This window comes from Spinacia oleracea, chromosome 6 (genome assembly GCF_020520425.1).
Source record: "Spinacia oleracea cultivar Varoflay chromosome 6, BTI_SOV_V1, whole genome shotgun sequence".
Classification (NCBI taxonomy): Eukaryota; Viridiplantae; Streptophyta; class Magnoliopsida; order Caryophyllales; family Amaranthaceae; genus Spinacia; species Spinacia oleracea.
In genome coordinates, this window is record NC_079492.1 from 129,403,562 (window position 1) to 129,420,589 (window position 17,028).

The window sequence follows — 17,028 nt, forward strand, 5'->3', positions numbered from 1 at the left end:
TCCCCAAAAATTCGTTGATTTTTCTGCTTCAACATCAAATTAAATTGATTCTTCTTCTTCAAATCTGAATTCTACAGCTGATAATCAGATTTTGGGAGGTAATTTTTCAATTTTGTAATAACAAATGGCATGTTTTGATGATTTTGATTTAGTAATAGTTGTGTTTTTGATGATTTTGAATATTTTGATGATTTTGATTTTGTAATAATCGTGTTTTGATGAATTTGATGATTTTAATGAATCAAATTATGTAATACACGCTGATTTCGTTGAAATCGTTGATTTTGAAGATTTTGATTAAATAATTACGATTTTTTTTCCAGAAAATAACAGTTTTACGTATTAAAAGAACATATGCTCGAATGAAAAGAACAGTTACATTATGCTTGTATTAAAAGAACAGTTTCAATATAGTTGAAAAATAGACCCATTTGCGTTTCATAATTTGTTATTTTATTGTGTTCTTCTTTTTTATTATTTTCAATTTCATTTGCATTTTATAACTTGTTCTTTTTATTTTATTGTGTTATTTTTCTTGTTACTTTTTATTTATCCTTTGTTCTTTTGATTGCGTTCTTTTTCTTGTTTTTATACATATTAATCTATTATTTTTTAATATATTATGAATAATATGCTTGATAATTCATAATAGAATTGAATGATGAAAATGATGATTCTGAATCATATGTTATTGTGGGACAAAGTACTTGACTTGTTCTTTTAGTCTCTATATTTGTTCTTTAAGACTTTTCATTTGTTCTTTTTATAATACTCTGTTAAAATAACAAAATAAAAACACGTGCACGGTTCTCATTATGCACTCTTTAACAATTTTTCTTTTCTCCTTCTCTGTTCTTCAATTCTTTGATTCTACTTCCTATTTGTTCATTTTCTATTTTTCAGCAACTATATATATAATAATTGTACTTATGAGTCATAACCATTAGTCATTTTAGAAATACATTTTAGAGAGAGAGAGAGAGTTTTATATTCTCTCAACATAAGAGAGATTTTTTGAGAGAGAAAAAGTGAGATGGTGAATGAAAGAGTAAAAAAATAAATTTTCTCCTTATTCTCTCTCTAAAATTCCTTCTGAATGTTTCTCGTTTGTTGAAAATGAGTGAATTAAGAAAAGCACTAGTTCAATGTTGATGCTCCTGATAAATGTTGATCAAGTTTTTAAGGTACGTTTCCTTGTTTTTTCCTCTAATGTTCTTTTCAGATTATTATGTTCTTTTTCACAACTTTACTTTTACTGTGTCATCAACATAGTTTGTTCTTTTAAATCAACATAGTTTGTTCTTTTATATCAACGTACATAGATTGTTAAAAAAAGAACATATAATGGTTTGAAAAGAACAAATAACACTTAAAAAAAAACATAGTCTGATTCGTGGTAAAAGAACAAAAATACTTTTTTTTTTAAATATAGATTTAGTTTTAAGTGCATCAAAAAATCGTCGTTTTGTCTTTTTAATTAGAACATAAAATCATTTGAATAGAACAAATAACACTTAATAAAATAACATAGATCTGATGTGTGGGATAAAAACAAAAATACATTTAAATAAAAGTTTAGATCTAGTTTTAAGTGCATCAAAATATCGTCGTTTTCGTCTTTTTAATTAGAACACTAATTGGTTTGAAAAGAACAAATATACAACTAATAAAAGAACATACATTTGTTGTTCTTTTCATCCCTTTCATTCTGTTCTTTTGTTTGATAAGGAAAAAGAAAATGTTGCTCTTTTTCATGTGTTATGTTCTTTTTTCTTTTTTTGTTGCCGTTTTTTTTTTTAGTTTTTGTTATTTTATTTTTCTTTTGGTTTTGTTCTTTGTGTTTTGTAAAAAAGTTGTTTTTTTTTAATTATTCTGTGTTCTTTTAACTTTTTTACAGTTTTTTAATATTTAATAATATTATCGATAATATGTTTTTTTTCTTTTTCTGTTGCATTTTTCACACGATGTTCTTTTTGAAAAATAGTTGTTCTTTTTATAGTTATCAGGAGAGAGAATATGTTATTTTCAATTTTGTATATTTTCTTTAGTTTTTTTATATTAGTGTTCTTTTCAGGTTTAGTTAATGTTCTTTTTGTTTACTCTAGTTCTTTCTGTTTAGTTTTTTATGTTCTTTTTCGATTTTTTGTTTTTTGTGTTTTCTTTTAATGTTTTTACGTTTTGGTGCAGGTGCACGTAGATCTACGTGCAGGCCCCTGCACCATCCACATGTTGCTTGTATCTCTCTTTACACACTATTATTTAATATAACTAAAAGACAAATCTACCTACCCATTTTAAGAAGACTGGTGAAAGTTGGGATTTTCAGGTCAATTTTACCTTCAAGAATATTTTGGGCAATGTTTTAGGGACGGAGGAGTAGCTATAGAAGGGTCAAGATTTAGTTGTTAGATAGTAAGATAGTATAGCCAGAGTATAGAGCAACCACTATGCCAAGACCAACTTGGTTTCGACCACTTAGTTGTGTACAATGCTACCAAAATAAGTGTAGGAATTAGACAATTGAGTCGGGTTAGTTTTTACAGCTATACTTTATAGTTTGTACTCAATTCGAGCTCGGAAAAGTCACCCAATGCAATTGGGGAAACCAACAATTTCCAAAATTTGTCTCATGGCAATCAAGAATCTAATTGTAGAGAAAACAAAAGCAAAGAAAACACCAAAGGATGGACCACAACATAGACAAATTGCCAAGACATTATTTTCATTTTCACAATAAAAATTAAAGAAGTCTAATTCCAAAAACAACCAAAAGTCCCATCTTTCATTGATTTAGTTGCACTTTGAATGTAAGCATGGAACCATACACCCAAAAAAAAAGTAAAATTTAAAATCTAACGGCTAAAAAGGCGTTTGCATGCCCTGACAACCTTGGACCCCACATGCCTTCTTCCATAATGATCTTGGTTCTTCTTCATAGATCTTGTCTCTAATGATTCAATTCTTTCAAAATCATAATCTTGATTACCACAATTAACATCATCATGATAATCATCATGATTATTATGATCATAATTATGATGATGATGATTATCATAAACATAATCACAATCATCAACATTATTATTATTATTATCCATTAAAATGGGTTGATCATAAATCCTGCTATACCTATCAGAATTATTAACAGATGAAGATCTCTTAATTGAAAATGCCCTTTTCACTGCCTCTTGAATTGCTCTTGTGCTACTCTGCCTTTCAAGACTAATATTCTTACTATTATCAGTATTGTTCTTCTTTTGGTATGAAGAAACTGACAGATTTCGCTTCAAAATACCGCCTTTTGATTTCGATTTCTCGCCTTGATCATCATCACCATTATCATAATCATCCTCTGTTTTTCCTAAGAAAAATGATGCACTCTTGTTATGTTTATGATCATTTTCATGAACAACAGTTCTGGGTTTTTGTTCTTCTTGTTCATGATTATGAACATGGGCTTTTTTGGTATTGGATTTTGTTGATAATAACTCAAAATCTTGATCAAGAAAAAGGAATTCCTTTTTGGAATTTGATCTTGGGATAAATGAATTATTTCCCTTGATTTTGGAATACCCTTTCATTTCTTTTCTTTTTTTGAATTGTTTTTTTTTAGATATGATTTTTTGGGGTGGTAAAGAAATGAGGGTGACCCTAAATTTGAGGGGAAATATGATTATATGAAGGTGGTGGAGCAAGTGAAACTGTGCAACAGCTGGATTTTTGAGGGTGGACTGAAACAAAGATACTTCAGAAAAAATATATATGCAGGATTACAGGGAATTGTTAATGGTAAAGACATGGGAAATTTAAATAACACTTTGGAGGGCCATATTTGAGTCATTGACAAGTGACAACAGCAACGGTAGGATGATGAGAATTTGTTTATTTGGAAAACAACCACTTTTAGTTAGACAGACTTTTAACTTAACAGCCTGTTACGACATGTAAAACATTATTCTTAAAACATTACGACATGTAAAACATTATTTTCTTAAGATAAAGTCAAATGTGAATTTACGATAAATTATTGTAATTCTGTCTCATAGAAATTGCGAGGAGAGGGGAAGATCACATCCAGTGGAGGAACTACTGAGGGTCCTGGTGGATCACGTGATCCATTTTGGGGAAAAGAACAGTAAAACTGAGAGATAAGAGACCTGGTATATACGAAAAATGATCTCTTAGCTAATATTAAAAAACTCACCCCACCAGAGGGGGCTTAATCAAACCTAACAGTCCGATAAAATATATGATCTCTTAAGTTTTACCATTCACACGACACCCTTACATGATAATTATGATAATTTTGTAGGTATTTAGTTGCAATAAGAATATTTATTATTTTTGGGGCAAATCCTACTTTTACATTAATTTTTAATATATATGTATTGTGTGTTGTGATCGATGGTGACACAACACCTGAAAAATCCTGAATACGCCACTGATCACATTTAATGATCTAATTAATCTAAAACACAAATGTTTTTTGGATCTCCTTGATTTGTCCTATAATAATAATGCAATAGATTGACTCACCCAACTTGGGATATCTGTCCATACGATATTGTCATTTGTATAGACTATAGTCATTGGAAATCCACTCATTTTACAAAGAATTTAGACATGTTAAAAAGTGTAACCCACGTAAATACAGATAGCATGGAAGGTATTGATCGATAGCTATCCAAAGGGAGATCTATTAGCAAACTATACATATTTGTCGATATCTATATTTTGAGTTGATGATACGGAGTATGGACTATGAGTATTGTGTCTATAAGTATTGTACGTGGAGCATATTCAACCATACCGAAGTATCTTTTTAACAAAAAAAAAATCCACCTTTCTACAATAAATTATTTCTAAATACCACGTTAACATGAAGATAATTAATGTATGTCTATTACAAAAGGCTAAAAATCCTTTGGCAATTTGGTGTCTAATTAAAACAAATGACCACCTTATATGCTATAATAATACGGATTATTCAAATACAGTATTGAGAAAAGACCCTAACCTAATTTCAGTGATACAAAATATTCAAAATTATGAATTTCCTCAGAAGTAGGTGCAAATGACAAGATGTCAATTTAAACATAACCAAGTTGAGCCATGAATATGATTATTGATTAAAGTCAAAGAATTTGACTAAATTGGGTTGAAACTTGAAACAAGTGTAGAGATACATCCACACATGCAGAGGAGTCATACACTGAAAAAAATAATGCATCCGTACATGTAATTACATGTTACACGTACCCCGAAAGTCACATGTGCATCTAGTTGCTCCAAATGTCTTATTCTCGACTTAGATCTATCATCTATGTACTGACTACTGTTTCAGTCTTCACACACGGGAATGAATCTATATGTCGGTTACTCCCTCACTTCCTCTGTCCGGAATTAGTTGTCACGTGAATATTGTACATTCATCTACCTCAATGGCTCAATATGACAGCTAATCCCTATGTCCGGAATTAGTTGTCACGTGGATACTATACATTCATCTACATCAATATGACAGCTAATCTTAATCCGGGAGGTACTAACTAGAATGCATGTACGGGAAATGATCTAGGCAAACCAAAAACTGATTTTGGCGTACCCATAGCAAGAGCATACTGTAGTTTCCTCTATGTAGATGCATATCACTATATCAGTGACCAAATGCTGATCATCGACAACAAAGATTCATACAACATACAAAATGGCAAATCAGTCACCAAGAGAAACTTAAAAGAGACAACTGTAATACCAGCCATTCCTCTTACCCCAAAATTTACATGCTACATCTGATACGTGCTCATGTGCAGAGCACATGCACATGAATGCAAATTACAGCATGGACACCCTGATAGAATAGAACCCTCCTAATTTAATTATTGAAAAAAACCATGGAAATATAGGGGAGGAAATCGAAAATGCCATTCATTGATCAACTCCAAAACTCTAATCAGTGGCCAAAATAAAAATTACTTCATTGTCTTTTTTTTTTGGTCTTAGAACCACCAGAACATATTAAAGAGAATTTATCATCCTTTTCATCTCAGCAGATCTGCGGGCATCTGGATCCTCGATGGCCCTCTCTGTAAGCACATGCTTGATCCGGCACATGGATCTTCTCACCTGCATTCGCATAGGGGGTCAGGTTAAATCATCAATCACAAGAAGGTTGCAATCATGTGGGAAAAAACATGTTAAAATAAAGTCCTACAAGAAAAGGAAAATGAAAATTCCACAAACAGACACTAGAACATCATATAAGGACATGTTGAAAGTAAAATCACTATAGTGAAAAGGATAGACCATAAGATGTTGTAGAAAAAAGTCCAGATAAAGATTTTAAATCTCAGATAACAATACAGACAGGAGCGAAGCAATGGATTCTGACAAGATTAGGCTTTCTCATATCACATGTTGAAGTCTTGCAAAGCAAAATCTTAGGGGACACTTATTCATGGAGCACAAGTTGAATGACTTTGATAAGGGAGAGTGATTGCGAAATTCCTGAGATGGCAACTAAAATTGTCACATTTCCTTGAATTGAAATAGATTATGGTAGGAGTATGAGTGACAAATTTTTCCTCTCCACGGCTCTCCTCCCTCTCCTCCAAACCCTAGCCTCCATTGGTAATTTTTGAGGGGCTTCCATCGGTTTTTATCGGTGGAAAGCCCCAATTACTTTATTTTCTTGTGTTCTTTCCTTTAGTTTTTGTTTTTGTAGGTCGAATAATGCGTCCTCTTCCCGAGAGGAACGATTCTCCCTTGAAAGACAGGGTTTTTTCTCCTTTCTTTTCGAAAGGTTTTCTGCTTTTGTGTGGGTGTCGAGTCGAGGGGTGTTGTTTGTGTATTTCATGGTGGAAATTGTGTTGTCTCTATGATGTATGCACTTTGAAGATCAAGATCAATCCGGGATATGAAGCAGATTCAATTTTCAAGATGACTATAACGTTTATAACGAGGTCCTCCATACAACGAAAAGATGATTTGACATCGAAGTTATTTCATGGCTACACATATACCATGATTTCGGAGCCGTTCTTCAGTATTTGCTCATTTAGGTATTTGGAAAAAAGAATTTGTTATTGTATTTTTAGATTTGTTCTTGTTCTTGTTTAGGGAAAAATTTGATTGTAGATGACGTATGGCTTTATTTTAATGAAATTTTCCCTTACCCGTCAAAAAAAAAAAAAAAAAATTATGGTAAGATTTCCTAACATGCCCTGTTTCTATGGGGTGGTGGAAAGATGATGGGAAGGAGGCAACCACTATAATTCTAGACATGGTATTTAAGTAAAGTTACAGGAGAAAATAACCATGTACGAAGCTATAGAAAATTGTCACATTTAAATTTGCAACCAAAAAATTTCAGAAATTGCAGAATGTTGCAAAGCAATAAACAACCTAAAGTTAGTGATAGTACATGGTAACATTCTATGCCAATCCATTTGAGGTGTTGTAGTCTAAATGTATATAATCTGAGTTGTTGAATTCAATGTAAAGAATGGATTTTAGCATTCTCACATTTTTCTTGAAGGGATAAAAAATAAGAATATTAGAACCTTGGATTACTGTTGGATGATAAAAATCAAATCTGCAGCTTGCCACTAACTGACTTATGCCCGGTCCCTTATTAACATTTTCCTTCAATGGCATCAAAGAGTGAGCCATACATATTCTTAGAGCTCATTCATTCATGCACAAACCCAATTTTCCCCAATTCAAACCTTTCTTCTATGGCCCCCAGAGTACTGGATGATGCCTATTCTCAGATGTACAAAACTCATTACAACTGTCTATGCAGCTGACCTTCCACCATAACCACTAGAAAGATTCTACATAACTGGAAATCTATCAAACACTATAATGAAACATCTTATTTTTCCTCAGCATCTAGTTAAGCAAAGTTACCATTCGCACTAAAAGACACCATCGATTTTGACACTACGACAATGTGACAAAGGAAGAGCACGACAGATATGATGGTAATTAGATACTTAACAGATATGATAGTGGAGAGCACGGCATATTGATAGTGACATTTATGTCACTTCTAGGGCAGTTTTTAGGTATTTTTCTAGGTTATTTTCCCTATATTTTTATCTGTCCATCCATTTTAATAGTTATTTCTTCTTTTATTATTTCTAGCTTAGTTTAGTGTGATTAGTGGTTTTTATTAGATTTTAGGTCTTGACTTTCTTTGGTTTAGTACTTTTATAGTTTAGTTTTCATCTATGTTACTCAGACACGGGTGTCGGTGTCGTGTCCGACACGGGTGTCGGAGTATCCGACACCCCGATCCAAATATTTGCAGACACTCCGACACGGTCAAAGGAGTGTCTTGACTTGTTTTTTAGACACGGCTGCCTTACAAAGTGTCGGAAAAAACATCGACACTTTTTATAAAAATATAATTTTTAAATTAAAAAAAAAGATAAAGATTAGAATATTAATGAATAATAAAATTAAAATTACAAAATAAGATAAATAGTCTTTGAAAGAGTTTAAGAATACAAAGAGTTCAAAAGTAAACATATAAATATCCTTAAAAAAAAAGGGAAGTAAACATAAATATATAATAAAAAGCTGACAGACCCACTCCCAACAGTAACACCCTAGAGTCCTAGACTATTCTAAAATTACCACGTGATATCCCACTATATGAATTTCTTTCTTTTAACTTTTCTTTTTTTTAACTTTTTTAAACGTGATATCATAACCCAAAAGTGAGAACAAACCTTGTACCATAAACCACGAACCCGAAGATGATAGCCCACCACCTTAAAACAGACGCAAAACATGAACACGAGGAGGAAGAAGACGCCGGAAACAATGGCGATTCTCAAGCAGTCATGAAAACAAGGATCGAAGAATGCTTTCAACTCGTTTTTTCTTCTACAACAAAAGCCCCAATATATTTTTTTCTTAATCGTCTTCCCCGACCTTCAATTTCTAGATCTAGGGTTTTGATTTTTTTACTCAATTTCTTTTCCGACACTGGTGCCGACACTATATTTTGGACTCTTTTCCGACATTGGTGTCGACACCTCCCCGGACACGTGTCGGGTGTCGTGTCGCGGGTCGGGTCGTGTCGACACCGACACCCGCCGCTGGAAGAAGTGTCGGAGTAACATAGGTTTTCATAATTTGTTTCCATTTCTATTTATTATATTATTATTTTTTATTTATCTTTGTTTCATTTTTATATGTTAGTTTCTCCCCTAGTCTTTGTTTTTATTTGTGTAAGTGCGTGTTGTTCGGGTCGGAGTACAAGTTTCAAGTGCCTATTGATGACAAACTTAGGCAAAACAAAAGAACGCACCCTTATCTTACACCACTACTTGACTACCGACACCACACCAACAACACCCAACCATCTCAACTCTCCACCTTCATCTCCTTGCCTACAGCCCATCTTCCATCCTCCACCTCCGATTCACCACTCTCTCTCCCAGCCAGCAAGCAACGCCCAACACCATCATCAGCGCACTATCCCCATAACTTCAGCTCCCTCATATACTACTCCACCTCTCACCTTCTCACCAATCTCCTCGCTGCCCGCCTAAACACCAAAATTGCAGCACTGCAGCACCCGCCGTGCCAACAACAACAACACGCTGAGCCCTCGCCTCTTCTCCTACTTTGCACATCAATAACAACAACGCCAATCCCAACAACCTTGAGGAGGCATGTCCGCTCTTGCATGAAATCCTGCGTCCCCGCGAGACGAGTTATACAAAATTGGATTTACAATAGCATTTGCGCGACCACTCCAACAAACACTAGCGCGTTCGTGTCGATGGAGTTGTACAGAGTTAATGAAGGTCACGTGGCTGCGTTGTCTTGCGGTGGTCTTGTTCTCGGGTTGACGCCGTACAACTCGAATGGAAGGGCCACGACTTTAATGGAGCTTATTGAATTACACGGCCACGATTCAAAAGAAAGATGGTGGGACTTGATTAAAAATTCATCGTGTGGCCGTGATTTCTTGATGATGCCATGATTTGAATTCGAAGGGCTGTGATTTGAAGGAGGAAGAAGACAAGCAAAAGCAGCGAAGAAGAAGGTTGAAGAGTCTAACTTGTTTTGGTGGGATTTTATTTCATTTCCTCTTTTTTCTTTCTTTTAATCCCTTTTGTTTTTTTTTATTTCTTCGTTTTATTTTCCCTTTAGACTTGTAAGTATAAAAGCCACTTTTGGTTTTTGAACATAGATCGAAAATGTAGTATTGGTGCAGGATCAGTCGCGGTGTCTCAGTAACGGAAATGATGTGTTAGTCGCGGAACGTGTCGCGGTAGGAATTTGAAATTTGAAAAAGAAGCCCCATGCCAACCCCACTCACCATCCACCCTAGTCCCCCCCCCCCTAAACCGTACACGTGACATAATTGAATGAATTCCTTTGTCCACCTTCTCTCTCCTCTCTTGTTTCAGATCTGAAAAATGGAGTTCTACTCTATTTCAATGGAGTTTCTCCATTTATTTCGTTTTTCCCTTTCTTTTTGTCGAAAACATGGGGAATTCAGCTGAAAATTGAGTAGATGTGAGGCTATAACGTTTAATGCGGACAAAATTGGTTTGGATCGGTTGAGCAGGTCCAGAGCTCGGCGTTTTTTAAAAACACCTTGACAAACCGGGATAGATCGTATCGTCTATCACCCTAGTTAACTCAGGCGATACGAATGAACTCATACGAGTTTTTATACCATGGTTTTAAACAAAAGAATGTACATAATTAGGGTAAATTTTAGGGTTCCTCAATAGTTTAGTTTAAAAAGAAAAAGTGAGAAAAATTAAAGGAAAGCTTGGATTTTGGATGATTGAAGAAGCAATCTAGAGATTTGAATTTGCTTCACCCAATAAAAAATTATTACTCTCTTGTCTCATTTATAGCTTAGTTCTACTTATTTTGCTTGTTTCAATTGTTTTACTTAGTTTAAATGTTCATGTTTTGTTTGCTTAGATTAATGTTTAATACCATGCTTTTAGTTTTTTTTTTTTTGGTGTTACCGCCGGTTCACCCTTAGGACTTATCCGGATTCGAGGCGAGTTCTGGGTGGATAGGTTCCAGTCCCCTCCCAATTGTTGTTGCGGGGATCGAACACGCAGTCCTCCCAACAAAGTTCAGCCTCAATCACCATTGAACCAACAGGCAATTGGTTGCTTTTAGTTGTTAATTTGTTTAAATTTCTTGTTTTTATGATTACGGAGTAGTAAAGGTCAGGGTTTGGGTGAAAACTCAACATTGATTAGTTTGGGTACTTGTGATTGGATTTTATGGTTTTTGCATGTTTAAGCATTTCCAATAAATGTTGCATTTGACTTGATCAATTAAATGTTGCATGATTTCGTGGGGTGGTCTAGTTGGGTTGGAAAGGTATTAAAGACCTAGCATTGATTATTTGGTTGAATTTCGACATTGATTTACTCAAGGAGTCAGGGTATGATAGTGTAGAACGAGAGTTCACGCTTGTGCTTAGAGAAACTGCTTGCACGCAAGGAGGTGGTTGGAGCTATTATGAATTCAACGTTTATCCATGTAGTGTTTGTGTTTCATCCCCTATTTTCAATCCGCTTATGCTTAATCCATGATTTGTTTGTTGTTTGACCCATTCCCTAATCTCGTTTACCTTTGGTAGTTAGTTTAGTATAGAAGTCCTTAGTTTTTAGTGTCTTTTCCAACCTCTCTTCGACCTAGCTTATCGTGTAATTAATACAAACTATTGTACGTTGTCTTTGTGGATTTCGACCCTTGCTTATCATTTTACTCGTTTTAGTGATTAATTTTAGGTTTTTGTTTGATTTAGGGAAGACTAGTAATCGACCGACTTTTCCCTATCACATATATGATGGTACCTTAATGACGCTATGCAAATTTTAAAGAAAAAGTTACATTACAATTCAACCATGGACAAAGCCTAAAACATGATGACACCATGCAGAACTTCCCAATACATTAAAGTGGTTAAACAATGATGTTTTGAAATGCCGATATCTTACAGGGTTATTTTAACATTTAATGCTACTTAAATCTGTTAGAGATAGTCTCCCTACAGTACAAGACTATTTAGGGGTAAGACCACATATTTGACCTCTCATAAGCTCTGACATCCACCCAGAGGATCAATACTAGGTTGTACTTGTGGTTGCATTAACAACCGCTTAAACAACAACCAGGACCTACCAAATCCAAAAACAGTTGGTACCGAACAATGATTCCATTTAATCAAAACTATGGAAGTGATCATGAATTTTCATTCTTCGTTATTCTTAGCATATATAGGACATAATACCACAATCACTCATCAGAAAAAGACTGCTAAACACATGTTCATGGAAAGACCCCAGATGCATATTCTTTGTTTCCAATCGTTCCAAACTAATAATGTCACATATTATAAAAGAGCACTTCTTTGCTTAAACTGGGAAGTCACCTTAAACTTAACATCACGTGAAGAGTTTAAATCACCATACTTACCTTTGATATACGTTCTGGATTAGGGAATCGCAGGTTTTGAGCATTGAGCATCTGTTTCTGTGTCATTAACATATTTTTCTCCTTCATAAGTACATACCACAGCTTATGGAGATCATCCCAAGACTTGAGGCGCAATTCAGAAGCTTTCCAACCACGTCCTAAAATATATTATCAATACATGATTCACCTCAGTCAGATATCATAAAAGTAGCCTTGTTTTATCACAAATACAAGAGTAGCAAAACAGAGTTGAGAAGAACTTCCTAGTTCCTACAAATCACTACGGACAAAGTTCGAACAGTACCACGAGGATAAGCAAGGAAAATCAATCTAGAGAAACATTGAGGCGACACCATCACTCAAGGAGTCAAGTCCCCCCTCCCCCCCCAACAGGTTTCAATTGCCAACATTAGGTACAAGAAAGAGGGAAGTCAGGACACTACTGGTTTGATTAAGCTAACATTGAGTACCAATTCTGGCCCATGCTGCCCAACTGTCAGCCATGTAGCCCAACTACTGCCACCAGTCCCAGGCTCTCAAGCGCACTTGTACTTGGCGACCTTGGAAATCATGCAACAAAGTCCAAAACTAAGAAAGTGCCAAACATCCATAATGGCCACCAGTCCCAGGCTCCCAAGCGCACTTGTAGCATAGTTTGGGCAGTTGTATCACTTCTATCAACCCGGGGAATAAAATTGTTCTACATTTTCTTAAATGAAAATCCTGGGACAAAACTCTCCTCTAATAACAGCCGTATGAAATACACGTTCTCATCCATAATGTAATTTCACCCAAAAAAAAACTACATTTCAACCACAATAGTATAAGTTCGATAAACCCACTCCCCACCACCTGAAAAAGACAAGAACAAGACGCATTTTCACCCACCAAAACAATTGGAGCTAAGTGTTGCCAGGAATCCATATCAGGAACACCAGGCCTGGCTATTGGGCGGTCTAGTCGGAGCCGTGGAACAGGGCCTCCAAAATTTTGGGCCTAAAACGATTCGCAGGCCAAAAATAAAATGAAGCTTTGTCTCTTCTTCGTTTCAGTCAGTTGCGTGAAATCAAGCTTATCAATAAACCAAACTCCTCAAATTCTCTCTTCTCTTTTCAAAGATTTTATTTTCCAATAGAAGTTTTAATTATGAAAATTATTACTCTCCTAGAAATCCTCCAATCAATTTATTTTCTTGACTAAATTGCTTTCCTCTGTTTTTGCCGAGAAAGTGAAGCAAGAATCCCTCAATTTTCATGCCTATCAAATATTCAAACCTTTTAACACTAGTTGATTATCACAATTATCTCTGAACATCCACAATTTTCTGCATCCTGCAATTTCAATTTGATGCATTGAAAAGGGGGAAAATTGCTACGGGAAGCTCTTAATTAAATTCTTCAATTTTACCGTAACGATTTGTATAATAACTCAATTCATCTATCGGCAACTTTTGTGTAAGACCGCCTTACCGGAAAGACCACTTTGGTTGCTTAACTAATTGGTTCCATTTCTTAACTAATTGGTTACATTGCTTAATTAATTGATTCAATTGCTTAACTAATTAATTTCTTTGCTTAACTAATTGGTTTCAGTGCTTAACTAATTGGTTCCAGTGCTTAACTAATTGGTTTCATTGCTTAACTTATATGATACCAAGGTGGTCTTTTGTGTAAGACCGCCTTATAGAAAAGTTTGTATTCATCTATTTTTATATAATTGCAAAGGTTTTTCAAGATGTGAAAGAAAAAATTACATTAGGTACAGAAAATTCATAATATACAGAAATGAATTTTACATTTTTTTTTATAAGGGCCTCATTCTAGTGTTTAGCACAGGGCCTCCGGATTGCCGGAGCCGGTCTTGAGGAACACATACATACCAGCACGGCAGCACACAAAACACAAAACCAATGATCACATAACCACACAATTTCAATCTTCCATACAGTATATCAGAACCCATTTAGTATTTTGTACAAACAATAATCAACTATGTAGTACAAACTAATACATAATTTTCCAAATTCAACTGCAAAATTACCAATGTCAATATTATTGTTCATACCAAAAGAAACCTTTTATCACAGAACCCATTTCTCTATTACAAGAACCCATATTTTCCATTAATCAAAGGGTCGTCAGAAAATTGTTTCCCTAATCATATATTAATCAAAAATAAATTAAATTGACAACACAAGAAAAAGGGGTGAAAATAAACGCACCATAAACAACACGTTTATCATCATCAGCTGATCTATCAACCTCAAAGAATTGCTCAAGAGGGTTATACACTGATGACGAAGCAGCTGTTCCTCCAGCATTTGGGTGTTCTGATTTTGCAGCTGCCGATAAAATTCGTCCACAAATTCTTCGTAGAAACATTTTTTGAATGTTAAACCCTAATCACAAAATTTCAATGCAACAATTTCAGTAGGTTTTTGAATTGAAAAAGTTAAAGAAAATGAAAGAAAACGACAAATTGAAGCTTGCTGTAGGGAGAGGGGAGAGAAAGGTGCGTACCGGCGGACGGCGGTGGTGATAGCGGCTTGTGAGAGTAGGAGTGTTACTGGTGAATGAGTGAGAATGTGAGATGGAGTATTAAATCGGAGAAATTCCCACTAAATTCAATCAAATGGCATTTTAGTAAATATTTTGCTTGAAAATCGCAGGTGGTATAATGTTAGGTGTTTACAGTATATTTGTAGTTATTAACTGCAAATTAGTCTGTGTTGATTGTATACCACTTGTCGTTGACCGTATATGTTATGATTTATTGGTAATTGATTGACTGTATATTTATAGTTGTAGATTGTTGATGCATTATAAAAATACAATAAAGATCGTACATGTGGCCCACTGTTGATGACATGTCACTGTACTTTAACCCACATTTAATGGCATTTTCATAATTAAATCATCAATTATTTACGAAAATGTCATTTGATTGGAAAATTCCCAATCACTGAGATTAACTCGGAACGGCTCATTAAATTGTTCTAAAAACAACTTCGTCCCTTAATTCTTTTGCAAAAATTTTAAAAACTAATACAACATTTGCACGTTCTTCTAAAACCAGTACTCCCTCCATATTTTTTAAAAAAAAGATACACTTTGATAGGCACGTTGTTTAAGGAGAGTGAGTTGAATTTATTAAAATAAGATAAAAGTAAAGTAGTGGTTGAATTATTTATTATAGTAATAAGAAGATGATGTGAGTAAGTGTGGAGATGACAAGAAAGAGAGAAATATTAATATAAATGGAATTGGGGACAAAGACAAGTAAAAAAATAAAAGTGTATCTCTTTTTAAAATACAGTCGCTTTAACCAATTGTTTGTTGATTCAGTAGTGATTGATGCTGAACTTGATAGGGAGAACCCGTGTTCGATCCCCCGCAACAACAATTGGGAGGGGTCTGAAACCTATCCACCCAGAACTCGTCCCGAATCCGGATTAGCCCTAAGGGTGAAACGGGTACTAACACCAAAAAAATACAGTCGCTTAAGGTAAGTGTATCACTTTTTAAAATACGGAGGGAGTACCACATTTGACTTACTTATGAATAATTCAAGCTTTAGTGGGTATCTTCCCAAAACATTCATTGACCTGTTGGTAACCGGATTGACATGTTAATGTGACACGTGGCACCCTTCAATTGGTTTATTCTTTTTTTAATAACTAGTTGTTGGACCGTGCGCTAGCACGCACGATCCTCCAAGGTATACAAATTTAGTTTACAGAAATGTTACTTAAAAATTAACATTTATAAATTTACGTTAAATGCTATAAAAATAATGCTAAAGTTTGATTTGCATGTAATTAATAATTTGAAATCATACATACGGTTACAATATTTGTCATTGACAATGTAGCATTCCACAAGCAACATTGATAGGAAAGACGAGAATAGGGTGGAAGAAAGCTAGGTTAGAAAGAGTGATGCGAGAAATTCGGTGGAATGAGTTATCGGGTTCCCAAGAAAAGGAATAAAATAAAAGGCAAAATAGAAAGAAAGAAAGAAAAAAAAAAAAAAAAAAAAAAAGGAGACACATGGTAGCTATATGACCAAGGGTATAATTGTCCTCATACTATTGATAAGAATAAGACAAAAACAAAATTAAGGCACAAAATGGGGGCATAATGGTAAGTGTACTATTGGGTGAATAGTAATAGAAGTTCAAGGCTTTATAAGTGTTAGGATTAAATAGATACATTTAATTTTAACTTAATGAAAATTTTAAAAAAAAAATTGTATTTCTCCTCCTCTCTCACGTGGTTGCTTTCTCTCCTTCCCATGTCTTACTTCTTTGTAATACCTCGCATTTTTCCGTATTTATAATTATATTTTTGTAGGGGTTTACAGTTAAATACATAACATGATAGCGGAATAACCCCAAAGCCAGGAAACATGTATAAAGTACAGATTAAGCAATACTTACGTTTGTAGCGTGTTTTCCCTAGTTCAACGAATCACGAACACGAACAAGAACTCCAGATGTCGTTCCTCTACTTGGTTCACCGACACGTTCAGATCCATCTTGAGATCGATGGCT

The 17,028-nt window shown here is 34.6% G+C and overlaps 1 protein-coding gene across 1 annotated transcript; it reads right to left on the reverse strand.

The window, feature by feature from the left end:
• Nucleotides 1-5,728: 5,728 nt before the first annotated feature.
• Nucleotides 5,729-15,131, reverse strand: LOC110787564 (uncharacterized). The gene is made up of 4 exons (XM_021992198.2): nucleotides 14,997-15,131; nucleotides 14,699-14,875; nucleotides 12,478-12,635; nucleotides 5,729-6,126 (listed from the first exon to the last, which is right to left on the reverse strand). The coding sequence occupies exons 2-4, from the start codon at nucleotides 14,856-14,858 to the stop codon at nucleotides 6,019-6,021; spliced, it is 426 nt and encodes a 141-aa protein (XP_021847890.1). The 5' UTR covers nucleotides 14,859-14,875; nucleotides 14,997-15,131; the 3' UTR covers nucleotides 5,729-6,018.
• Between the last annotated feature and the right edge of the window lie 1,897 nt (nucleotides 15,132-17,028).

What these genes read in the sequence shown, in the direction of transcription:
- LOC110787564 (XM_021992198.2), bottom strand. Translation starts at nt 14,858, where the DNA reads ATGTTTCTACGAAGAATTTGTGGACGAATTTTATCGGCAGCTGCAAAA. An exon ending in TGATAAACGTGTTGTTTATG is followed by an intron (nt 12,636 to 14,698) that starts GTGCGTTTATTT and finishes AATATATTTTAG; the next exon opens with GACGTGGTTGGAAAGCTTCT. An exon ending in ATCCAGAACGTATATCAAAG is followed by an intron (nt 6,127 to 12,477) that starts GTAAGTATGGTG and finishes ATGCGAATGCAG; the next exon opens with GTGAGAAGATCCATGTGCCG.